The sequence below is a fragment of the Myxocyprinus asiaticus genome, chromosome 2 (genome assembly GCF_019703515.2).
Source record: "Myxocyprinus asiaticus isolate MX2 ecotype Aquarium Trade chromosome 2, UBuf_Myxa_2, whole genome shotgun sequence".
NCBI lineage: Eukaryota > Metazoa > Chordata > Actinopteri > Cypriniformes > Catostomidae > Myxocyprinus > Myxocyprinus asiaticus.
Genome location: NC_059345.1, coordinates 33363333 through 33390527, shown reverse-complemented (window position 1 = coordinate 33390527; position 27195 = coordinate 33363333). Strand labels below are relative to the sequence as shown.

The window sequence follows — 27195 nt, the reverse complement described above, 5'->3', positions numbered from 1 at the left end:
GTTATTATTGTGTTTCAGGTCAGAATTACTGGTAAATGGGGCAGGCAGGAAATGTTATGTCCATGTTGTGCAGTGCTGCACCTGTGTGGGGTTGTACAGTACCGTGTTTCTGATGAAACCTATCCAGACAGCCGACCACCAGTCTTTCCAATGGTCCATTCAACCACTGAATGTGTCATATCTGTTTTAACATGCCATCACAGATCATCTTTATTTGAGGGTTGTCTTTTACCTCAAAACGTGATTTCTGTAAAATAACACAATTCCAAGTGGATGCCTTTGGAAATCAAAACTTTCACAAGCCAAGCAATCCTCAGTGTCATTAAAAGTACATTCCCTCTGTACGATGCCACGGGAAAGTCTTATAAAAGCAGCACATCCATTACCAGTATATCCTTTTTACAGTTTATATTTTAATGCATTTTCAATTAATTTAGGTCAAATTAATATAGCCAAATATTGGCTGCATAACAGTTAATTCTGATTCGAGTGCTTAACTCCATACTTTTTTATTCAAAATGTGGGTTATTACATGAAAAGCGGAGTTTATAATCAGTCTTTTCAGTTCATTACTTTGTCAGTTGTAGTCGCCAATTCACACACACACACCAGCAAAAGAAGAGAGACATGTTAATTATGCATTATATTATGCATCATTTTAATTATGCATTATAAAAAGAGAGTGCTTATGGATATTTTTTTTTTTGAGAGTGATTGGTCACACGACACCCGATCCCGGAACTGAGCCCCCATGAGTAAAGATGGCAGCCTCCAGACTGCATATTTCTGAGGAACCCTGTGCTAGCCAAGCAGATGCAATTGATAAGAATAGAAATGAAACGGATAGCTTTCTCCAAGGGCCTGTTGCACAAAATTGGCATTGCGCACATATTTTACAGCAAATTACGTTTTTTATAAATCCTGATGTGTGCGTGGGAAATTGCGTACGCACATTTCAATGCCCATTTTGTGCAACAGGCCCTTGGAGAAAGCTATCCGTTTCAATAAAAAAAACCATAAACGCACTCTTTTTATAATGCATAATTAACATGTCTCTCTTTTTTGTCTCCACTTTTGTGTGTTTTTGCCATACAAAATCAACTTCAAACTGTCTCTTTCTAGTTTCTTCTAACATAACTAACAATTAACTTCAATCAGTTAACAGTGCATTAGCAATCCTAACTGAGGACAGCCTGTCCAAAATATACTGTACTTTCATACTCTCTGTGCAAATCACGTCTCTAAATTATGTATGCTAAACTCCAGAAAATACAAACACAAACACAGGACAGTTCCGAGAAGATCAGAGGGATAAAGGGATGCAAGCTACATCCTCACAAACTTCGTGTGCATGTGTGCTAGCATGCCTGACAGTGAATCCACACAACAAAATTTAATTAGCTTGAAATAATTAATAAATGTATTTCACTCAAGACTTGAATTGCCTAGCCTGCCATGTCAGTAGAGAGGGCATGTGTACAGAATGGAGGGCTATTAAGTGTGCATTACAAACTGCTATGGCTTTAATGTACAGTGAAGTTCCTCTCCTCAAAACAGAAATAAGTGGCTATTTCCACTGATGGGACATTAATGGGAAAAGGGGTTCTAGGCTGGCCACTCAAGTAGTGTGAGGAAGCAGTTCACTTCTTTAATATTGCAATAGGTGTACTGAAGCCTACTGGGCATGATCTGACATCAGTTCATTTACACTTCTTTCATCACAAACCTCACAAATTTTTACAGACCTTGGCAAAAGCTGAAAATACAGCTCAGCAGGGCCGGTCAACCCATTAGCCGACATAGGCGAGCACCTAGGGCGGCATCAATTCAGGGGTGCCGATCTACCGAGCCAATAGGTATGTGTTCAATCTGTGTCTAACAAAATGCACACAGTGTGTTCCAATGACGTGTTGTGGCGCCCCACACGGAACAAATAGACCGTGTACTAAATGCCTTACTACCATACTACTCTTACTGTTTCTGTTATACCTGTGTTTGGCAAAAAACAGTGAGAGTAGTATGGATAGTATGCCATTGTGAACACGGCCATAGACTCACGAGCACGAGGCTTGTGAATCGATGTGATGCCCGATGTGCAAATTAATCGGTCTTTTGAGTCAGTTCTTCTCGATGAATTTGTCAAACGTGCGGGCTGAATTGTTTGAAGCTCTTTGTCACGCAGTAAAACAGTAACGGGATGCTTTAGAAGACAGAGAACAAAAACAATGCTGAATGAAGTGAATATTTACTAACAAAACCTACAGCTGCATTCAATCGTTTGACAGTGATGAAGATCATGTGTGAGTGCGAGTGCATCCTGTGAACGATTGTCTACTGCAGGTAAAGATGCTTTCTAAATAAAAGTGTATCAAAACACTTACATTACATTAAAGCACTTAAAAGTACCAAAACCAAACCAATACCATGTTTTTTGAACATGTTCTTTGGAGTAGCCTTCCATATAAATACCATGATATAGGCCTTCTGAATATTTATAAAAAAATAAATACCAAGGTTTTACCATATTGTATCATCACTATAACACTGTACTGAAGGGTCTCGCCTAGGGTGCCAAATGGGGGTAGGACTGGCACTGTAGCTCAGCCTCTATCATGCTCTTTTATTCACAGGCAAAATGGCTTCCTCTCAATGGCTAACCTAAAGTGCTACTGATACTCACCTGCTTTACTGGGTTTAATATGTATGTGTGCGTGGGTGTGAAATACAATGTTCAAAATGTACAGTTGCATCCTCATGTCTGAGTAGTGGCAAATTCTCAGGGCCAGCAAAGCCTTCTCTGCTGGCCTAACATGTCCAATAAATAAATATTTTTCATCCTTTCATTCTCAATCACCTTTTTGCCCATGTATTTTTAATCACTTTCCACTCTTAATTAATCTACAAACAAATAGAGAAAAACAAAAAGTTTATCCAGTCAGAATTTATTCCTTGATGCTTACAAGCGAAGCGTGACAACTGTTTCACAAATCGCATGCCCAAAGCAGTGTGTGAGTCTGAGCTCCACCCCCTCAGGCCTTCCGAATTTCCACAGAATCTCTCAACAGTGCAAATGAATGCGCATCTAATGTCTGATTGTCAGATTCATCAGCCAGTCAGATTGATTTATTTGTTCTTGGTGGGTGTGATCTTTAGAATAAGTCCCAGTCGAGGCCTTCTAGCTGGCCTTGAGTGACGCAATCACGCTTTAAGTGATGTACGTAATTTGAAAGCGAAGAGCGCGAGATGCTGACGAGTTGGCTATAACTGCCACATCACTATTGAGAGAGATCTTTATGGATTTAAAAACACGAGATATTCTGCATGACCGTGTGATTGCTTAATTTATTAATCATGAAAGGAGGACTGATTTTCACATCAAGCAAATTGGTTAGTGCTTTTAGCATTGTTATAGCAACATCAGGAGTTTTCTGAGTGTAAATTAGGCTGCTTGAGCATTCAGTGTCGGATCAAGTTTTGAAAAGTAGTGCTGCATTCCATTCAACTCGGAAAGTCGGATTTTACAACTTCCTACTAGGAAAAGTGCAGTGGAATGCATCTTGAAATCAGAATTACAACAGAATTACAAAGCTCGTGCAGAAATTCTCAACTCCGATTTCGCCAAGATGCTGAGGCATGATGTCACACAAACTTGTCGATACAAAGTAAGTGATAAACATTCACTTTATTAAGTAATATCGATAAATGAGTTCGTTTCCACTGCATGATATTAAAGCTTGTTTAACAAACACTTGCAGAAACAGGTGTATGAAACATTATAATCTCTTTTAATAATCATACACCTGAAGCACAAATGCTAGCGCTGCAGGATTGTTTATCAGTTCGGTTGCTAGGAGACATCTCTAATGAGAGTCAAACCCCTGCTAAGCTAACGGGAACGTTGCAGTTTTGTTTCCTTAAACGTCATCTTCCGAATATCGGGGAATGGAATGCATTTATGGTCGGAGATATCAAGTAGGAATATCCCACATCCAACTTGAATGTAATGCAACATAACCGTGTACCCTGACAAAACGAAATTTATGGCAAACAACATTTAAATCGCAAATATTATTAGATAGATTTTCCAGGTATTATAGACCTCCTTGGTAGATTCATATGAAAAATTATGATTTTTGATGTTCGTTTCACAAAACAGTCATGCTGCAGTTAAAATTAGGCTTGCTTGAGCATTAAGTGTCGTTTCAAGTTCTGACTTTCGTGCGTGGATGTGTTTTTAAAATGTCAATTGGTATTATTAGTTAGCTGCGACATAATGTATGATTCCAAAAGGCATAGCGTCTTATTCATTGTGAAACTGTGTTTTCTTAATGGCATGAATCACACTGAAGGCCTAGACTTTAAAAGCACAGCCTGCCACTGTGTCTGAGAGTACATGTGGGGATTAAAAACGTTAGGATAAAAGAAAGAAAATGTTTGATTAGATTTATGATGTAAAATGAATGAAAAATATTTAAGATTCAGCACTTTTTTATAGGTCACTTATCAAATGTAAGCAAATTTGTGACCCATATTAACTCAAAGTCTGATTTTCTTGCCTCCATTAAAGCACACTAGATTACACTATGGGTAACATGGATCATCTGGTTTTACACAAACTGTGTGGTGCTAATCATATAATATGCAATGAAAAATAGCATTTTGTAATAATGATCTTAGACCTTCGGACCCCACTGTTCATGGTAAAATTCAGCTAAATTGTATGGTTTCATGGTAAGTGGTAAGGACTATGTAAATATTCTTCACACAATACTAAATGAACACCCCAAGTAAACAAATTTATCAAGTCAGTCAGTTAATTAACAAGTTAAATAACAAAGTTTGCATTTGCTCATGAATTCACCATTAGGCTTTCATTGACAACTGAGCACACATAAGCAGAAACTTACACATAGCATGCGCCCTGCACACAAGAGTTCGCCTGATCCTAGCTTTAATTCACTGAAATTCTACATAGAACAGTATTATAGGATGCATTTAGCCACATGCCATGTCTCGTCAACTCCATGCAAAACACAGATGGCAGGTAATTTAAAAGTGATTATGTAGCTTTATCAAGACTCCACACAGTTCCTTGTAATTTAGTTTATTATAAAGAACAAAGATCTCAGTCTTCCTGACCTCTTCCTCAGGTAGAAACCACACTATGGGCAAATACTATGTGCTGCATTTCTAATAATGTCTGTGGAAAATCAAAACACCCTTCACAGATTAAAATCACAGGCAAGGCAATCCAATAATACTCAAAACTGAATGATTATGAAAACTCCAGGAAATTAGGTTATCATTAGCAGTTATAATTCATCAACACAATGGTCATTATAATATTAGTACATACATTTTTGTGGAGCTAACATATGACCGAATCTGAATGAGAAGGGCATCCCATGTTCAATGAATTTGTCAGCTTAATTGATTACCAGAGATATTGATTCTATTCTTTCTCCCATTTTCAAACTGATGAATTACACCTGCTGGATTTTTTTTGGGGTTGAGAATCATGTTACCTCACTCATTGTGGAAAATGGGGAATTGCTCTGACTCAATAAAGCACCCAACATTGATTGTTTGTGGACGGACAGTGGTTTGGCTAATCTGCAAAGGATGCTGATCATTATACCATAGAATGCATTAAAAAGAAAGGTAGCTGCTATCTTCCACTTTTCAAAAGTACACATATTTTGCCACGCATAGAGCCTTTTTGAAAGGGTGACCTGCTCTACTTAATGCTTATAGATAGAATGGGATAACCTAAGCATGACAAGCAGTCCGCCAATGGTCATTAGAACATAAGGACATAGATGTTTGTGTGGCTGACAGGTGGCTGAATCTGAATGACAGGTTCAAGCAAAGTCCATGTTCAATGGCTTTGTCAGCATAATTGTTTATCTTTGATATTAATTCTGTTCTCTTTTCATATTCAAACTAATGAAGTACCCCTACTGTACTGTTTGGGTTGAGAATCATGTTACCTTGTTTATTGTAGTCAAAGGACAAAAGATTAAAGTCTAATTACCTGCAGCACACTCAGCACATAAGATGAAGCTCAGAAAATAGATTGCATGTGGACAGAATGCGGTCACTGGTCTGACTAACCTGAAATGTATGCTGAACTCTCAGTCAACCATAGAGTGCATTAAATAGAAAGGTATCAACTATCTTCCCCAGTTTTCACAAACACACCTATTGAAATCCGCCATGTTTCTCACAGAGGAGCCTTTTCTCCAAATTAATTTAATATCTGCAGACAGAATTGTCTTTTTATAAAATAAAATATTAACTTAAAGCTACACTACATATTTTTTTTGTTTTGTTTAAAAAATAACAAAATGTTATTAATGAGAGAGTGCATCAAAAATCCATCTTCCAAAACATGTCTTTACTTTATCCAAATACACTTTGATAAACCAATATTAATGATACTATATTATAAATATTTTAGAGCTGTCAGGACGGATTTAGCGGGAAATTGCATACATACGTCATTCTCCCGTCACATCCATACACAGAGAAAATATGATCCGGCTTCTGTAGCGCATGTGTGGGAGTAAATTAAGCTGAAAGTTTGTTGTCACAATGGAGGAAAACTGACCATGGATCATTCAAAATGGCAAACCTCTAGGGAATCACTTTGTAAAAACAAAGAAACTCCGAAAAGAGCAGAGTCTACAAGAGAAAAAAAAGGGAAAGCGACAGAGTTTGTAATAAAACCCAAATCAACATCGAGATCTAAAAGGATTTAAAATCGACCCAGAGATAGCTTTTTTCTTACTCAACAGGCAAGATATTTTATTGATATGGTTTATGTATAGTTGTGTAACACATGCTCTGATGTCTGTGTATGCTCTGATAAGATGTCCTGTATCCACGTGTTCACCGTTGCCTCGAACCACATTCATCCGTGCAGAGGAGCAGAGCCACACCACAACAAATACAATGTCCTTCCGCAAGACGCATGCAGTTTTATTTTTTAACTGCTAGAAGGCCAAAAGTTACATAGTGTAGCTTTAAAAAAATAAATCACAATTCACATGACCTTACAATCATATTTAATCTCATGAGTTTTAATCACTCATTCAATATTCTCTGGTGACAGTTTCAGATAACACTCAGAAGACAAATTCCATTAGCTGAAATTCAGATACACCTGCCTTCAGCAAAATCCATCATAAAACCAGAACTCTTTGCATTTGGGTGCCCCAGTTTAAGTGTCTATCAGTCAATTTTCATGGCCCATGGTATAAGGCTATTTACAGTTGCTGGGTCTCTAGAGCCACTGCCCTGCAGCTTTTTAAAAGGGTGTCCTGCTCTACTTACTGCTCACGGCGTGCCCTAAAAATTGTGAGGAATGGTGGAGCAGGGTGTCTGTTTTAAATTGTATTTATTGGCAAGTGAGTCTTATTTCTGCATGGTTACTTACTTTGTGAATCAAGGTCTGCTTTAAGAGACTTGAAATGGTTTATGTTCTTACCTTTGGCTTACTATCTCACCTTTTGGCTATAAGCATGATAAGCAGTCCCTCACTCTTTCTGTGTCCCTTCTGAGGAGATCATTTTCAGTGAAATGTGCCAGAGGTTAGCTTGTATACTGTACTGTGTCAAAGTACTCCACCCTATCTCTCTCCGGTAATTAAAGGGGTCTGGGCTCTGCTCTGCAACTGCAGTCTAATTAATGTTAATCACTATAGGCTTCCTCTGGGGCTAAGCTCTATTCTGCATTCATAAAGCAACACTCTGTACAAGTCTCACTCTAAGAATCAACTGGCAGTTCAGAGAGGCAGGTACGTCTGACAAAAGATATGGTATGTCAATCTTAACTCTAGCCATGCCACCTTATCATTCTCAGGGTAATCCCATTAGTATTCATAGGTATTCATATGTACAGTATACATAACATTTTTGTACATTTACAGAGACACTGACACATACAATATCAATGTATCCAAAACGTAAAATGTTCAAGACGTACAGATCTTTACAAATCCTCTGACAACTGGTTGGAACAGAAATGTAGAACCTATCCAAGGATACCACTACAGGTGAACAAGTTCCAGGCACAGATACAGTCCCATAGCAGGACTCTCATTTATCAGTGAAAGTTTAAAAAGTGAAAAAAAAGTTTAAACAGCAAATTAATTTATACAGTAAATGAAATCTAGATGGGACTGGTAAAGGTCATTTCTACTTTTTGTATGGCTGAATTATCAAACCAAAACAAATATGAAATGACAATTGACAGTGATGTCACAGTGGAGTACATAAACTGTCATTTTAGAGTAAAAATGCAACCTCCAAATCACTGTAAATGTTTATGTGAACAAAATGTATTCATGATTCCCATGCATGGGCCCAGAACCCGAGTCTCGAGAGATCATGTTTTTTATATATATTTTTTTTTTATTGTATAATTTATTAAAATACAATAAAAATAAATAAAAAAATAAAATGTACATATTAATTCCATGAATTCAATATTCTATTACGCTCAAAGGATTTGTAAACATTTGTACGTCTCTAAAGTGATTCATACGTAAAGGAGTTTACTATTAAAATTAATGCTGTCATTACGTTGATATTGTACTTTCTAGGCTATGACTATACAAACTTGCCACGATGTCATAATTTTCACACCGGTGTGGTATCCGTGTTCAAAACTGGTAATACCGTAGGTTGGACACTCAGTGGTGCTATGGTGTAATTTCCGTTGCTAAATAGCCTACACAATAATGCAAGGCAGCTTGATATAAATCTTTGAATTTTATTTATTATTTATTTTAACTAAATGAAAATGAAACTGAAAAAAATAAAGTGCAATCAGATTCAATTGTGGATCGCTTCATTTCCGCCGTTTCTGACGCGGTGCTTGTTGCGCAAATGCAAAAATTTTTTCTTGCCACATCTGCCAGCAGCGGGTAATGCGGCTTGTTTTCTTTCCATGGGAGATGTCACTCTTTTATGGGAATCATACATTCATTCATTCCGATAATGATCTTGGCGCCGAACTTGTCCTTGAGCTAAAACAACGCAAGACGCAACAAGCAGAACGCAGGACAAGCTGTCAGCTGTCAAAGAGGTCCATCTAGAGCATAATTACTTTGGGAAACAATTGAAAAACAGCATTATTATTATTTTTTATAGAAAACGCTTTACATACTAAAAGTATTGATTTCTCCTTATATTACATATTTTTAAAAGTGCTGCAGTTTTTCCTCACAGTCATTTGAGTCTCTATCTTCCATCATGAATATGGGTTAACTGGTGTTTTGGAACCGCAATGACGGGAAACAATTATAATACACTCAAATGCTATATTTCTGAATAAATATTTGACGGAATTCTCTTGCTTTTGATGGAATCATGACAGAAGTCGTGCAGAGTGGCATTGATCTTACTTGATCTTTCCCCTGCAGCCGCTTCGGTCATGTAGCATCCGTGTTATCTAAAAAAAACTCACCAGTAGTTGAACCTGATGCGAGTATGTGGCTGGATGCATCTTCAACTCACGCCGAAGGTGTCTGTGTTCCATGTCAATTTCTCTAAATTGGCGGCACGTTCAGGTGCAGTTTGGGTAAACAGGGCAAACCGTGTCCCACCTCGCACAGTTATCGCTGTCAATTAAAAGTAACCTTGTCTGTAAGTGCACGTACACAGTCATTTTAATATGTCGATAAAGAATATCTGGCTTTCAATGCGTTCATTTAGGTATATTTATGAGTAGCAAACTCGAGTTTATGTAGGCAATTCTATTTGTTTGGCTATTGAGGAACTGTTGTCATTAAGTATGTTTCTTTCATAATGTTTACCTATTTTACCGGTATAACATTTTACACCGGTGTCGTTTTATGTACTGAGTATAACCGGTAACACCGTATAGGCTACCGTGGCAAGCCTAATGCAAAAAAATTGTAGACTTGCTAGAACAAAACTGTACTGTGCATTCAGAAAGTATTCAGACCCCTTCATTTTTTTTTTTTTTAACACATTTTATGTTGCAGCCTTATGCTAAAATGCTTTAAATTAATTTTTTCAAAAAACTGATTTTTGATAACCAGCTCTGGGAAGAGTCCTGGTTGTTCCAAACTTCTTCCATTTAAGAATTATGGAGGCCACTGTGCTCTTGGGAACCTTCAATGCAGCCTAATTTTTTATTTTTTTATTTTTTATTTTTTTGTAGCCTTCCCCAGATCTGTGCCTCAACACAATCCTGTCTCTGAGCTCTGCAGGAAGTTCCTTTAACCTCAAGGCTTGGTTTTTGCTCTGATATGATTTTCAGCTGTGACACCTTATATAGACAGGTGTGTGCCTTTCCAAATCATGTCCAATCAACTGAATTTGCCACAGGTGGTCTCCAATCAAAGTATAGAAACATCTCAAAGATGATCCAGAGAAATGGGATGCACCTGAGCTAAATTTCAAGTGTCATAGCAAAGGGTCTGAATACTTATGTCAATGTGATATTTTTAATTATTTTTTTATTTTTAATAAATTTGCAAAGTTATCAAAAATCTGGTTTTTGCTTTATCATTAGGGGGTATGGAGTGTAGATTGATGTGAATAAAAAAATAATTTAAAGCATTTTAGCATAAGGCTGCAACATAAAATGTGAAATAAATGAAGGGGTCTGAATACTTTCTGAATGCACTTTATGACTACCTACGAACATCAGTGAGATCAGATTGTCATTGCATGGCTGACATATCTGTGATTAAGTACAATGCCTTTGAAAGTCATCTCCAAGAGAAGAAATTTCTTCCAAATATAAGCTGTGACATTATAATCAAAATGAGCATATAAACAAGTGATTCACTAAGGGAGATAGAGAGGAGAACAGATTTTGAGGATAGAGAAAAAGAATGAAATGAAAGAATGAACGTTTTTACCATGGCCACAGGGAAGACACAAAAGTGCTCCATTAAACAAAAATGAATTCAGGGAATAAGAAACCTCTTTGAGTTCGTTTTCAATCTTTCATGCTCTCATTACATAAAAACACACATATTGCATAAATCCACTTGTATGTACCAAAAAAAAAAAAAAAAAAAAAAAAGAAATGCTCGGTTACCGGCTGTCTCCAAATATTCCTATATAATAAACAATGCTATAGAGCAAAATAACTATCACTTTACTACAGTAAATTAGAAATTAGAAAAGAACAAATTCTAGGGCTGAGTTTTGGATGTCACTGGGAGCACCAGAGACATCCTGTTTAAGCTGACACGTTTAGATAAAAAGCTGCATCAGGCGTCAATCAAGTCTCTGCTTTTAAATCACAGTCATGATTAATCACTCATACAGGGACCTGTTATACTACACTTGACCACTCCCTATCCCAAACTTCTGAAACTCTGTACACAGAGTACACAAATAATGCCTGGTCTTAACACCCACACAGACACACACACCTGCACCCTGTTTATTATCACAAACAGATGGTGTGGTTGACTCATGTATTTAAACTGTAGATTTTGGTTGGGCATATATATGTAAGGTCAAATGTCAAAATACTTTGTGCACATTATTATGATTAGGTAACCTTATGTGCCTTTCTGTTTACCTTATATACTTGTCTTTGAGTCAATAAGACCAAAACTATTTGTTAAGAATTATAACTAGGATTTAATGTCATGATAACAGGTTTTTCCTTAGGTGTGTCTCAAATTTCACTATTCTACACCATTTTGTATTGCAAGTAGTGTGAGTAGTAGGTTTACACCTAAAATTCAACAAAAAGAAGTGTACTACAAGTACCCGGATGTTGTATTTCTTCAACCGGACTGTGGAATGTTGGACACCTCATGCACTCAACTGTTGCGGCTTTCCCTATGTAGCAGAATAGGTGGAGTTACCTGGCCGTAATGCTGGCCTGACAAAACAATTGTAATAAATGGTGCATGTAGCAACTAATGAAACTTCTGCGAAGACAGCACCTTTCAAATGTGAGCTGAATGCTTTACCATCACTCCACACAGTGTGAATATATACATTATTTGAGATATAAATGTTGAACTATATATATAAATATATATGTTGAGTCTGGCTAATGTGCTACAGCTAGCAGCAACATATCGCATGCATTTAAAACATTACTTCCATCAGCTGAAAACCGGTGAATGCTTCTGTGTACTAAAAAACTCAGTGGCAAATTCTCAGGGCCAGCAAAGCCTTCTCTGTTGGCCATAAATGCCTAATAAATAAATATTTTTTCATACTTTCATTCTCATTTACCTTTGTGCCTATATATTTTCAATCGCTTTCCACTCCTAAATCATCTACAAACGAATAAAGAAAAAATGAAAAGTTTGTCCAATCAGAATGTATTCCTTGATGCTTACAAGCAAAGTGTGATGGTTGGTTCACAAATCGCATGCTGAAGCAGCGCATGAGTCTGAGCTCCAACCCGTTAGGCCTTCAGAATGTCCACTGAATCCAAGTATGTATAGCTGCAGCCCAGAGACCTCCAAATGGGGGCAGAATCTCTAAAAGAGGGTGGGGGTACTCAGGAAGGGGGTGTTGTTACTTCAAAAGGGAGTTGTACCAACTCCAAAAGGGGGCATCACTTTCACTCATGGTTAAGGTTAGGGAAAGGGTTAGGTAAGGGGCTCCCTATATCTTTAATGGCAGTTTGGAGCCCCTTTTTGGAGCTCTGCCTGCAGCTATATCCTTCTCACTGAATCCCTCAACAGTGCAAATGAATAGGCATCTAATGTCAGATTGTCAGATTCATCAGCCAATCAGATTGATTTATTTGTTCTAGGTGGGTGTAGTCTTTAGGATATGTCCCAGTCGAGGCCTTTCTAGCTAGCCTTGAGTGATGCAATCATGCTTTAAGTGATGTACATAATTCAAAAGCAAAGAGCAAGAGATCAAACTCACTGCCGCTATTGCAGTTGAGAAATAGATCCTTATGGATTTAAAAACCTGAGATGTTCTGCATGACCGTGTGATTGCTTAATTAATTAAACAGGAGGGCTGGTTTTTGTCACACTTGGTGAAGTTCCAGCAGTCACCACTAGATGACTCTCATGTGCCAGTTCTCCAGTCTTCCCTGTACTTAGTGGAGAGCTCACCTGCAAGTCATCACTAATGATTAGTTCAGCCATTTAAACTGTGCTCTCCCTGAGCTCTGTGCTCAGTCATGAGTTTTGTCTTCACTCTCTTCTCTGCTTGGATTACTCAAATTTGTCTACTGAACTCTCTGTTCCCTATCTGTCACTCACTCGACGTTGGTGTCGATGTAGTGACACTAAGGGTCACTCTTGGGAGCCCGAGACACCTCTGGACTTTGATAAAAGGCCAATGAAAATTGGCGAGTGGTATTTGCATGCCACTCCCCCGGACATACGGGTATAAAAGGAGCTGGTATGCAACCACTCATTCAGATTTTCTCTTCGGAGCCGAACGGTCATGCTCATTGAGCTGAATAGCACTGTTTATTCACCTCTGCTGGATCTGACGGCGCATTTCAGCAGCTTCTCCCCCCTCTGCACTGGTGCACAGCAGAGAACGCCCCTGGGCGCTTCGGCAGAAAAACTAGAGAGTATATTTTCTGAAAGAGCATTTTTCCCCTCTAAAAGAGTATACATTTCTCTAAAAGAGCGCACACACGGAACGTCTTTTTAAAGACGCGTCTTTTTAAAGATGCTTTTCCGATTGTGTGTTATTCCTGGTTGTGCTCGTTATCTCTCGCCTTCTAACGGTCATGATCACTGTCTTTCGTGTCTGGGCACTGCTCACGCGGAGACAGCGTTCGTGGATGGTCATGTTCTCATTGCGAGAATATGTCCATGGCAACGTTGCGGTCGCGGCTCGCCTTCGTAAGAAAGCGAGCCACCCCAGAGGCTCCCGCCTCGGTCCTTTTACCCACAGGTATGAGGCCAGCGTGGATAGCACTGGGGGCGATTTGGGGACCCCAATGGGACCGCCTCCGCCGGGTATCCCCCCACTGACCTCCCATTCCCCAGCATGCTCGTCTGCCCCGATTGGGCTTCCGGGTGAGTCCGCCGGCTTGTCTCACGGTGAGTTCGACCTCTTATTCGGAGCCCGCGAAAGTGATGAGCTCTCAAGCGCAGCATCTGAGAGCTGCTCGTCCAATCGGAAGCCTCAGCTGGGCTCCTCCCTTCGAGATGACGACATGCTTTCCCAGGTAGCCGCGAGCGTCGGTTAGAGTGGATTTCACCGCTCTTCCCTGAAACTTCGCGGCTCGGTGATTGGTTCCTGGGCTCGCGGCGCCGCTCAAAGCCACGCCCTGCCCCCGTTCCATTCTTCCCGGAAGTGCATGAAGAGCTGACAAGGTCGCGGGAGACACTTTTTACTGACCGGTCCCGATCTTTTCAGCTTCCCCGCCCTCACTACCCTCGATGGTGGGGCGGCCAAGGGCTATTCGGCAATCCCCCGGTGGATAAAGGCGCTCGCGGTGCACCTATGCCCACAGAGCGCCGCCACCTGGCGCGGGTGCCCAAAGCCCCCGTCCAAGGCCTGTAGGTTTACATCGTCTCTGATGGCCAAGGCCTACGGTGCCGCTGGACAAGCCGCCTCCGCCCTGCACGCCATGGCTCTCCTGCAAGTCCGCCAAGGCACTAAAGGAACTGCACAAGTGTAGTTCCGCCCCAGGATTGATGCAGGAACTGCGCTCAGCGACCGACCTCGCTCTCCGAGCGACGGAGGTCACGGCGCGGTCTCTCAGGCGGATAATGGCCACGCTAGTGGTCCAGGAGCGCCACATTTGGCTCAACCTGGTCGAGATGGGTGAGGCCGACAAGACACGATTCCTTGCTGCCCCCATTTCCCAGGCGGGCCTATTCGGCAACACCATCGAGGACTTTGCCCAGCAGTTCTCGATGGTAGAGCAGTAGATGGATGCTAGCCGGCATATCCTGCCCCGGCGCGGCTCAAGATCCCACACCCCGTCTACTCATCGCCAAGGGCGTCCCCCTGCGGTGACTGCACCGGCTCCACCGCAGCCCGCCCCTTCGGCCCGGCCCCGGTGTGGAGCCCACTGCAGGAAGCAGACGCCACCCGTCTCACGGCCGCCCAGAACCCGTGAAAGGCTTTAAAGCGCCCTTGAGACGGGCGACCCAGGGACAATGAAACCCGCTGCTCTGGAGCTGGTAAGCAGATCTTCATCTTTTTGTTATCTTTTGCATTTTGCGCTGCATGCCCAAGTGGCTGCAGTACTCGAGAGCTCGGCAAGAGCGGTTTCCTTGTTCCCTGGGTCACGTATTTGGTGTGTACGGCCGTCATCACGACCACCGTCCACCACTCCATTTCGCAGGTTTGGCGCTCCAGCGGCGGTCTCTCGCCCCTGAGCGCCCAGCACAAATCCGCCCCCGATGTGACAGCCTCCACGGGTCACGAGGACAGGCCTCTTCCTCCCCCGTCCCAGGCTGTTCCGGGGGTGGTCACAAGAAGCCAGGTAAGTGCTTCGATGTCCTTAGACTCAGCACGGCCACGACGTGGTGTGGCACCTCGAGCTCCGCCCCGCCGCGAGGCCCCACCTGCCATCCGATGACGTTGTCCCTTTGGTCCCCCTTGCGCGGAACTTGGACGCATGGCTTGCGCTTTCCAATCCATCATGAGGGCTGGTCCGGACCGTCCGACTCGGCTGCGCAATTCACTTCGCCGGGCATCCGCCCAGGTTCAGCGGTGTCCACTTCACCTTGGTGAAAGATGAAAACGCTGCTACCTTGTGCAGAGATAGCTACCCTCCTACGGAAGGGTGCGATAGAACCTGTCCCTCCAGCCGAGATGAAGAAGGGGTTTTTTCAGCCCCTACTTCATTGTACCGAAAAAAGGCGGTGGGTTGAGGTCAATCTTGGACCTGTGAGTTCTGAACTAGGCTTTACACAGACTCCCGTTCAAGATGCTGATGCGAAAACGCGTTCTGGCGAGCGTCCGGTATCAAGATTGGTTTGCGGCGGTAGACCTGAAGGATGCGTACTTCCACGCCTCGGTCCTTCCTCGACACAGACCCTTCCTGTGGTTCGCGTTCGAGGGTCAGGCGTATCAGTACAAAGTCCTCCCTTTCGGCCTGTCCCTGTCTCCTCGCGTCTTCACGAAGGTCGCCGAGGCTGCCCTTGCCCTGTTAAGGGAGGTGGGCATTCGCGTTCTCAACTATCTCGACAACTGGCTAATCCTAGCTCACTCTCGAGACGTGTTGTGCGCACACAGGGACCTGGTGCTCTCACACCTCAGCTGACTAGGGCTTCGGGTCAACTGGGAAAAGAGCAAGCTCCTCCCAGTTCAGAGCATCTCTTTTCTCGGTTTGGAGTTGGACTCAGTCTCCTTGACGGCGTGCCTTATGAACGAGCGTGCCCAGTCGGTGCTAGCCTGTTTGAAGGCGTTCAAACAGGGAACAGCAGTTCCACTGAAACTTCTTCAGAGGCTCCTGGGGCATATGGCATCCTCGGCGGTGGCCATCCCGCTCGGGTTGATGCATATGAGGCCGCTTCAGCACTGGCTCCAGACTCGAGTCCCGAGACGGCCATGGCACCACGGGACACACCGCGTGGTCATCACGTTGGTCTGTCACCATCTTTTCAGCCCTCGGACCGACCTCTCATTCCTACGGGCAGGTGTTCCTCTAGAACTGGTCCCCAGGCACGTCGTGGTTGTGACAGACGCCTCCAAAACAGGCTGGGGTGCCGTTTGCAATGGGCACACAGCTGCCGGCCTCTGGACGGGTCTGCGACTGCATTGGCACATCAACTGCCTCGAGTTGTTGGCAATTCTGCTTACCCTGCGGAGGTTTCGGCCGTTGATCCAGGGCAAGCACGTGTTAGTTCAGACAGACAACACGACAACGATAGCATATGTCAACCGCCAAGGTGGTTTGCGCTCTCGTTGTATGTCACAACTCGCCCGCTGTCTCCTCCTCTGGAGTCAGCAGCACCTCAAGTCGCTGCAAGCCACTCACATTCCTGCGAGTACTGAACCGGGCTTTACACAGTCTCCCATTCAAGATGCTGATGCAAAAACGCATTCTGGCGAGCGTCCGGCATCAAGATTGTTCATGGTGGTAGACCTGAAGGATGTGTACTTCCATGTCTTGATTCCACCTGGACACAGACCCATCCTGCGGTTTGCATTCGAGGGTCAGGCGTGTCAGTACAAGGTCCTCCCTTTCAGCCTGTCCTTGTCCCCTCACGTCTTCACGAAGGTCGCAGAGGCAGCCCTTGCCCCATTAAGGGAAGTGGGCATTCGCCTTCTCAACTATCTCGACGATTGGCTAATCCTAGTTCACTCTCGGGACATGTTGTGTGCACACAGGGACTTGGTGCTCTCACACCTCAGCCGATTAGGGCTTCGGGTCAACTGGGAAAAGAGCAAGCTCCTCCTGGTTCAGAGCATCTCTTTTCTCGGCTTGGAGTTGGACTCAGTCTCTTTGACAGCGTGCCTCACGAACGAGCATGCACAGTCGGTGCTGGCCTGTTTGAAGGTATTCAAACAGAAAACAGTGGTTCCACTGAAACTCTTTCAGAGGCTCCTGGGGCATATGGCATCCTCAGCGATGGCCACCCCGCTCAGGTTGATGCATATGAGACCGCTTCAGCACTGGCTTCAGACTCAAGTCCCGAGATGGGCATGGCACCGTGGGATGCATCGCGTGGTCAACACACTGGTCTGTCTCCGTCTTTTCAGCCTTTGGATGACCTCTCGTTTCTACGGGCAGGTGTTCCCCTAGAGCAGGTCTCCAGGCATGTCGTGGTCACGACAGACGCCTCCGGAGGTTCCGGCGGTTGATCCAGGGCAAGCACATGTTAGTTCGGACAGATAATATGGCAACGGTAGCATATGTCATCCGCCAAGGCGCTCTGCGCTCTCATTATATGTCACAACTCGCCCGCCGTCTCCTCCTCTGGAGTCAGCAGCACTTCAAGTCGCTGCGAGCCACTCACATCCCGGGCGACCTCAACACTACAGCGGACGTGCTGTCACGGCAGGTTACCTCAGGGGAGAGTGGAGACTCCACCCTCAGGTGGTCCAGCTGATTTGGAGTCGATTCGGACAGGCACAGGTAGACCTGTTCGCCTCCCAAGAATCCTCCCACTGCCCGCTCTGGTATGCCCTGACCGAGGCCCCCCTCGGCATAGACGCGCTGGCACATACCTGGCCTACTGGCCTATGCAAATATGCGTTTCCCCCAGTGAGCCTACTTGCACAGACTCTATGCAAGATCAGGGAGGACGAGGAGCAGGTCATCCTGGTAGCACCCTACTGGCCCACCCAGACGTGGTTCTCGGACCTCACGCTCCTCGTGACATGTTCCTGGGTAGGTGCTCCGCATGTGGCGGTTCCCTGTAAGGTAACCCCATGCGATGTATATCTTCCGCTAATTCGTTTCCCTGTTGGCAAACTGCGTCGTCCTTGGGCAAAGCCCCCTCTGCCACAGTCTCCATGTTTGTAGTAACTCCTCCCCCATTGGGTAGGATCTACCATGAGACTCTCCACATGGTCGGCAAGAACATGTGATGTATTTTTCCACTTAAATATCCCCCCCTCTCTTTGGGCGAGGTGTGGTCTCTGCGGTGTCCTCCCCTTGGGAGGGACACCCCCCGACTAGACCTGGTGGCCTAGTCGGATAATCCCCCTTCTTTTAGGGAGTGGAAAAAAAGAAGGGGAAAAGAGGCCACGACTGGGCCAGCCTGTCTTTATCTTTTGGATAGTCGACTTGTCCCCAAAGGGCCATTCGACACTCATTAATATGTTGGGGGAGGTTACGTGTTGGCCTGATGTGCTTGCTACGAGGCACACAGTGGTCTGCCCGTCACACACCGCCAGTTCACGTAATACAGTTCAGCCAGTTGCGGCGTTTCATATAGGGACCCATAGTGTCACTACATCGACACAACGTCGAGTGAGTGACAGATAGGGAACGTCATGGTTACTTGCGTAACCTCCGTTCCCTGATGGAGGGAACGAGACGTTGTGTCCCTCCTGCCATGACGCTGAACTACCCGCTGAAATGGCCGGACCTTGTCTCGGCTCCTCAGCATAAAACCTGAATGAGTGGTTGCATACCAGCTCCTTTTATACCCGTATGTCCGGGGGAGCGGCATGCAAATACCACTCGCCAATTTTCATTGGCCTTTTATCAAAGACCAGAGGTTCCCAAGAGTGACCCCTAGTGTCACTACATCGACACAATGTCTCGTTCCCTCCATCAGGGAATGGAGGTTACGCAAGTAACCATGACGATTTTTTATTTCATTTCAGGCCTCCTCCTTTAAACAATGCAAGTGAATGTACTCCATTTTTTGATGGTCCAAAATGCATATTTAGGGTGCATCAAAATAATCCATACGACTCCAGTCGATAAATAAAGTTATTCTGAACCCAAACTATTTATTTTTAGAAATAAAACAATACTTATATACTTTTTAACTACAAATGTTCGCTTCCGTACAGCTCCGTGATGTGCGCTCATGAGAGGGATGGCGTAAGCTCGTTGGTAAGGTCACGTGTCACGTGGAGGAGGAGGCAGGAAGCGTGTCATTGTTTACAAGAAAAACTTGCACAGACCAAGCGCCATTCACAAACCAAAACAGTCCAAAACAATTTCAAAACAATATAAAATAAAAAATCATTTCCAAATAATATTAATAATAAAACTTTACTGCAGTAAATAACCATCCTTTATTTCGGAGCAATGCTGTTGCATTATCTACTTGTGCTTTTTCTTTAACAGAATTACATAGAATTCAAGCCACACAAGTTGCAGTTAGTGAAACCAAGTGCGAGAGTGTTTACTGAGATTCACAGGGTTTACACAGTGAGATCAATGGTACAGGTGATATCACACAGAAGAGAAGCTTCACAAACTGTAGAAGAGGTAACAGGGTAAACACTAAACAGATATCGCCGAAGATCAAGAGCAAGTACATACAGGTAAATAAACACTGCGTGAGAGCAGCGCAGTCAAACTAGAGTCCTTTGTGTGAGACTTGACAGTGAAGTGGCGTGAAGGTGAGTTATTTATGCAGGCAGTGATGAGCGAGTGAATTGAGTGCAGGTGCGGTGAATCAGAAATCGAGTGATGAGGAACGGAGTGCTGAGGGAGGTGCAGAGCCCGAGGGAGGCGTGACAATGACAACGTTTTCACACATACCTTAGTTCGCTGGAAAAACAGCACGGGCACAGCCGATGAATTCAGATATCGACCCTTTGTTTCTTTCCATGGTCTGAAATCCTCAGGGGTAAAATGTTCACTGCACACCCTCCAATATTTGAGAGAATGTATGTGTTTACTGATATCCAGGTTCAGCGCGATAAGCCAGAGCTTCAATCGCTCATGATCATGTATAGGCAATCGATGAAAAGTTCATATTTTTCCCGCCGTGCATTTTCTTTGGGGTTTCTGAAGGTTGAAGTATCCAGGATACACACACCAAACGACCGTTCTGAACAATATACTTATACAAATACAAATCTACAGCAAAGACAATTCAACTTTTGTACAGCGCTCCTCTTGTAAACAATGACGCCCTTCCTAACTCCTCTACGTGACGCGTGACCTTACCAACGAGCTTATATCATCCGTCTCATAAGCGTGCATCACAGAGATGTACAGAAGCAAACATTTGTAGTTAAAACGTATATAAGTATTGTTTTGTTTCTAAAAATAATCAATCGTTTGGGTTCAGAATAACTTTATTTGTCGACTGGAGTCGTGTGGATTATTTTGATGCACCCTAAATATGCATTTTGGACTGTCAAAAAATGGAGTACATTCATTTGCATTGTTCAAAGAAGGAGGCCTGAAATGAAATCCTAAAAATTTTAAATTCTGTTTTGATGAAGGAAGAAACTCAGATACATCTTGGATGGCCTGAGGGTGAGTAAATTATCAGCAAATTTTCATTTTTGGGTGAACTATTCCTTTAACATTCTACCCTTCTCTTTCATTTTATGCCCAAACTTGCCAAGCTGCCTCCTCTTACCTGCTTTTTCTATACCTACTCTCATACTCGAGTCACTTTTTAAAAAACAATTGTATAATACCGTCAAATCCAGTTAATATAATCAATTCAGATTAGACTCTATATTAGCACAAACATGCCTGGACCTTGTTCAATTCCTTATTAGCCTGTTTTGAGATTTGCCAAGGGGCAGGTAGGGCAACAGTCATGTGGAGTGAGTGGTTTGGAGTAAAAAGGCAGGAAAGTGCTGTCTGCTCAGTGTTTGTAAGAGTAATCAGAACAGTGGGTGAGCGGGCCAAGGCTGGAGGAAGTCTGTTGAGGAGAAGGTGATAATGTGTGAATTCTCCCTCCCTGCAGGTACAGAAACAAGAGTAAGTATAATACACCTAAGGTGGTAAATCATTTCATCATGCTGTGAAAGCAAACTATATACACAGCCAGGCCAAAATGGAAGACTGGAAAAGACACTATGAATGTACAAGGCCCATGCTTCAATTACTTGAATTACCAGGCAACAGCACAATTGTGGCAGTTTGCTCATCTCCATTATTTGATGCTCTTCGCGGGTGGTACAATTGCAATGTTAATTGCGCAGGGCAAATAGAACAGTGTTTGTGAATAAAGCACAAGGCATAATGAGGCTAATTTAGATAAAAAGGTGTGTTTGCGGAAATGTGTGACAATGACAGAAATACTCAAGATGCAATGTTATCTCAGCATATTGCACATGCTTAAACTAGATAGCACATACCCCCTTATTAAAGAATATATTTTTCTTTGTTTAAAAAGGTGTTGCTAAACAGAGACAGATATGGTGAAAAAGTGAGTATTGCCCGGCTTCTCACAAGAAAAGGGCAATACAGGATAAATAGATAAATCCCTAGCAGCCACTATTCTCTATCCTAAATATATGGGGCATCCATTGGGAGAGCTGGGAGGTAGGTGAAAATCTGGGAGACATGCCAATTTCCTAATGCAGGAATGAGCCAGCAGGTGCATTCACCTATCGATCAGTGCATTAATTACCAACACTTTTCCTGTTGTTGCACAGGGCAAGGCCCAATGGTGCCTGTAATAGCCAAGATGACCTCCTGGGAGAATGGGACATTATGGGAATATCACATTGCAAAACAGAACAGAGACATGAGCACTGATGGAAGACTCTAAAAGTTGGTAACTGAAGATGTCTTTTATTTGCATCATTTATCAGGTTACCTGATTGAAATGTGGCATTACTTGTGGTCTGGCTTGTGTTTACCTGGTCCAATTGTAAGCCTGGTTTCTCCAAACTTGTAACCAAACGTTTGGGAATTTAAAAAAGGTCTATCTTTCTCTTGGTGTCGCTTCATGATTTTTATTTAATTCCAGTGAGGTTTGTTGTATTCATATATGGGCCTATCTTAAAATGATTAAGATTTTATTTGACCATAATTTCATTGCATCTAAGTAGTGAGTCAAAGATTACTTCAACAGAACTGGAACCAACCTCATAACTTTTTTTTTATTACTTTTAAAACAGGAATTCATTATGACCTAATAGATGATAGATTTATAAGAACAAAATAAACTAATTGAAACAGGGACAGGTATGCACACAGTAAAATCATCATCAGAAAGCCTCCCAATAATGTGTCATGTTTTCTGGCACCTCACGTGGAAGACCAGCTTTCATCAGTTTCATTATAGCTCTGAAACCGTTACTATGACAACCTATTCCCAAGACATACACTGTAAAAAGCAGCATCTCGCCTGCCAAGGACATGAAAATACCAGACGCCTTTGGGAACCCAACACAAACATCTGCCATATGAAAACAGGATAACAACTCTCTCTTTCACTCTTTCTCTCTCTTTCAGTCGTATACTCTCTCTCTCTATCTCTCTCTCTAACACACACATACACACTCACATGCAGGGAACAATACACATAAAAAAAGGTCTGAACCATGTTCATTGTGTGTTGTGTATAGACTGCAGTTCATTCAGATGTATGACTCACTTTTTCATTAATTCAAATGTGCTGAGTAGCTGATTCAATGCTCTAAGGCTAACTCGCTCAGATCTGATTCAGAGTTTATGCGTCAAACATGCAAAACACTTCACCACATACCCGAAATGAAAACAGTAATGTCCAAGTCAGGCAAGTCACAAGACTTAGATGGCATTCATTAAATAAATAGTTGGGGAAAGCTTTTTTTTTTTTTTCGGTCATCAAAACAAAACTATTTTGCAGTGGTTTCAAACTATTTCATGAACTGCTTCTGTATTTGTAAAGTATTTCATATGTGACAAATTCGGTGTTGTTATCAGGGGCGGATCTATCGGGGTGGCATGAGGTGGTAAATGCCACCCTTAGACAAAGCATTGCCACCCCATCTGCCACCCCAGCATAACAATCCAAATGTATTAAATATAAATGTAAGTATATTATTGCTGATTTTGATATTGTATAAGAGTTTATTCAAGTCAAACTGCCTAAACTCTCACCAATGCACAAATGACTACAGACCCATTGACTGATTACAGCAGCAACCAATCCCGTGATTATTTACAGCAACTGCAGTGGCCAATCACAGTATCGACCAATTGCCTACCTACTATTGTATTGTGTCTGTGTTTCCGCTACTCTCGTCTCCCTCAATAATCTTTTATTGCATTTTATTATTAAAGTGTAAGACCTATCCTGATGTACATATGCAATCTTGTTTTATTAACATAAAAAGTAATATTTGACTAATATATATTGACTAACAAAATCCCAAGACTGACAGTTGCAGATGTAGAGATTAAATTACCATATTATGTGAAATATTTATTTGGGTGCTTGAAAACAGGTAATTTGAAAGAATCTTTTACTGTGCATAACATAATTAATATGCATGAGTTTTGCAACACTACCCCCAACAGTACAATTTTCTGTATAGTTTATTTTTATTTAGACCTAACTTTGTGTTAATCTTTGCTTTCAAATTGACTATTCCAGTTGTTACAAAAGTGATAGGCCTACAGGACTTTATTAGCAGAATAACATGATATATGCATGCATTTTCCATCCATGGGTACACTTAACAAAGGTGGTGACGTTTAGTCCAAATTGCCGGTTCTATATGTGAAGCATAGGAACATTTAGAATTTGTTGATGTGTTTAATAGACAATGTCTTGGTGCTCTGGAGATTTGTTCAGATGCATTTTATTATGCAAATATATACAGTATATGTTATCTCAACTAAATATTTTTTGTTATAGAATAGTTGTACCTCTCAAGAAAACGAATAATCTGAAGTTATGTCAACTAAATATTTTTGGTTATAGAATAGTTGTACCTCTCAAGAAAACTAATAATCTGAAGTTATGTCAACTAAATATTTTTGGTTATAGAATAGTTGTACCTCTCAAGAAAACTAATAATCTGAAGTTATGTCAACTAAATATTTTTGGTTATAGAATAGTTGTACCTCTCAAGAAAACGAATAATCTGAAGTTATGTCAACTAAATATTTTTGTTATAGAATAGTTGTACCTCTCAAGAAAACTAATAATCTGAAGTTATCTCATTTATTTATTTATTTATTTATATAACTGGTAACTATTTTTCTTCTGGTATATCTCTTATTTAACAAAACCGTGTGAACTAAAAAAAGCTAGGGGAAATTGGTGCTAAGAAATTTGTTGTTGTGCTGGCCTAATTTTTTTTACAGTGCACTTCTATTAAACAGGCATTAAACAAACAGGGCAATGTCAAACCAGACTGGACTTGTTATCTTATTGCCTTGGTTACAAAACACAAATACACATTAAAACTGCAAACTAATGCCCAGATAACGTTAAATCATCGAGAGACATCTCAAGTCAATCAGATGTAGCCTACTGAAGAGAAAATACAAAAATAAAATGAATAAATATGTACTTAATGATGTTGTCGGCTTTGTGTGTCTGTGTGTTTTCTCACAGCAGCATGGGCATATAAATAAAGAAAAGCCTTTGCCTCGTGATGTATTCTTTTTAATGTTCTCCCGGTGTGATTAATTTGAGCACGAGCACGCCCGGGGCGGGAAAGGGGGCTCACGGCGCGTGGCACAGCAGTATTGCAGTCACCGTCAGAGAAACTATCGATCAATACACGACGCCTGGAATGACTGCACATGTTTTCCCCAGAGTGAACAAGTCAGGTTGCTTCATTTTGATACATCGCAATTAAATAACGATAAAGCCCCACGGAAAAGGAACGCATTAATATAAAGACAACCAGTTGCTTTTTTTCTTCTTCTTCTTCATTAATGTGCATTATGATCAGCTCTCAGCCTTTTAGGACATTGATAGTCGTGACAGTGACTAAAATAAAGCAAAAGTGTTTCATAACACTGCTTCAGTCGCTGATGCATTATCCAGTGCAACACGCAGGCTACTTAACTACAGGCTATTACAAAAATGCATACTTTGCCTATTCTCAGTGCCACTTTAAAACGCGCTTATCACTCACCCTTGCATATTTTGAGGAATATGGGTCTTCAAAGAGTGCCCAAACACGGCGCTGCCAACGTTTACACAACCCCGCAGCTTTGGCGTCAGGTGAGTCCCCCAGGGACAGCCGTTTGGTCATCTCAAGTTCCTCATCTCCATCCCCTGAATCACCCAAACCATCTCCTTCCATATCGTCATTGCTCATTTCAGCTGGCCCTCCACCGAAACTATCCAGGGCTTCTTCGGCCTCCCGGTGCTGCCGGTACGTCATCCAGCAGCAGGGCTCCACATCTGTCTCATCGATTCCCCAGAAGGCCAACTCTTCCTCGTAGAGAGGACCACAAACATCAGCGGGGCAATGTAACTTGCCAGTCCTATAGTAATTAAGAATGTGTGCAAAAACTCCTGGGTGGCGGTCAAAGAAAAACTCGTCAATCTGTGCGTCATAATCAAAGTGGCTGTGGGCATCGGGCTCGGCGAGCCAGGCTAAACGAGTACCAGGTAGAGTGCGCAAGGTGCTGCGGTAGGTCTGGTGTCGAATCCCTCCCACGTTAATCACAACACGGTCTTTCTCGTCACCCTGGCCCATCTCGTCGCTCAAGCATGTCTCGAGCACGGGCCAGGCATTACAACGCTGAAAGACCAGGAGGATGCATGTGCGTAATTGTTAGCAGCGGAAAAAATAAGCAGAGAGGGGACAAAAACTGAATCAACGCAGAAAATATAATAACATTGTGGTCCATAACATGAGCTCCAGCAAAGGTGCGAGGTTGATGGGATGCGGTGTGCCGCTGGTGGCAGAGTAACGTGTGTGTGGTTCTGAACGGACAGCTCCAGAGCGCACTTTCTTTCCGCTCTCCTTATACTCGTCCTGTCTACAAAACGAGACGCATGCACTGCCCTGATTCCCAGGAGACGCCCCCTCAAATCCTACAAAGCAACAGAGGGACCGACGCTAAACTGTAATGGTCACATTTTAGTCGTTTTTTCCAAAGCATGTCGATATGCCTAAAATCAGAAGCCTTTTGTTCACAAGCACAACAAACATCACATCTAGAATATGTGTTTTTAAACCACTGGATAGAGAAGACGTCAGCTTTGAAGTGAGATCGGGGGTCCTTTTAAAATCCTCTTTTCTCACAAAAAATGTTCGAGTTGGTGAGGTCCTCTGGTGTTGTCCAGTAGCGATTGGTAGTATCCTTTTTAATTGCACGATGCTGACTGTATATTTTCAGTCTCCCGTTGCCTGTGTCGCTCTTGGCGATGCAAGTAGAGAAACTCGTCACTCCTGCGGAGAGACAAAACACGAGCCTCCTCTAGATCCCAGCGACGCGCATGCGCAATTGCTGAGTGGCTCAGTAGACAGTGCAAGAGATTATATACTGGGATGGTTTCAGACGGTGAAAAGCACTACTCAGAACTCTACTCATGTAATAGTGATGAGAAGACCATGAGCAGTCTGCTAATACGCTGCGCCATGCTGTGCTTTCCCTCATTACCCTGTCTCTGCAGGTCTCTTCATGAGACAATAGACCAACAGAAAATGTAGTAACATAGTACAGTAAGGTACAATGGGGCTTAAGGCACATCTTAAGGAAAAATAGCCGTTGTTTTCTGGTCACAAAATGCATCAAGATTGAAAAAAATAGATTTATTTTTATTCAATATTGATAAAGCAACATCATTTGTGTGATAATAAATATTAATGGAAGGTTGTTTTAAATGCATTAAAAAAATAAATAAATAAATAAAAAAGGTGGTGAGGGAGCCTTTTACCTCAAGTGGGCCCAAATGTCCAGGGG

At 42.4% G+C, this 27195-nt stretch overlaps 1 protein-coding gene across 4 annotated transcripts in view; it reads right to left on the bottom strand.

Annotated features, from left to right (window-relative positions):
• The window catches only part of LOC127412218 (potassium voltage-gated channel subfamily C member 1-like), an 83636-nt gene extending 56924 nt beyond the window's left edge, over positions 1 to 26712 (bottom strand). For all 4 annotated transcript variants that reach the window (XM_051648440.1, XM_051648426.1, XM_051648448.1 and 1 more), the window contains exon 1: positions 25413 to 26712. In XM_051648440.1, the coding sequence (XP_051504400.1) occupies positions 25413 to 25982 (570 nt within the window). In that variant the 5' untranslated portion in view covers positions 25983 to 26712. The remainder of the gene's footprint in view (positions 1 to 25412) is intronic.
• Positions 26713 to 27195: the final 483 nt, after the last annotated feature.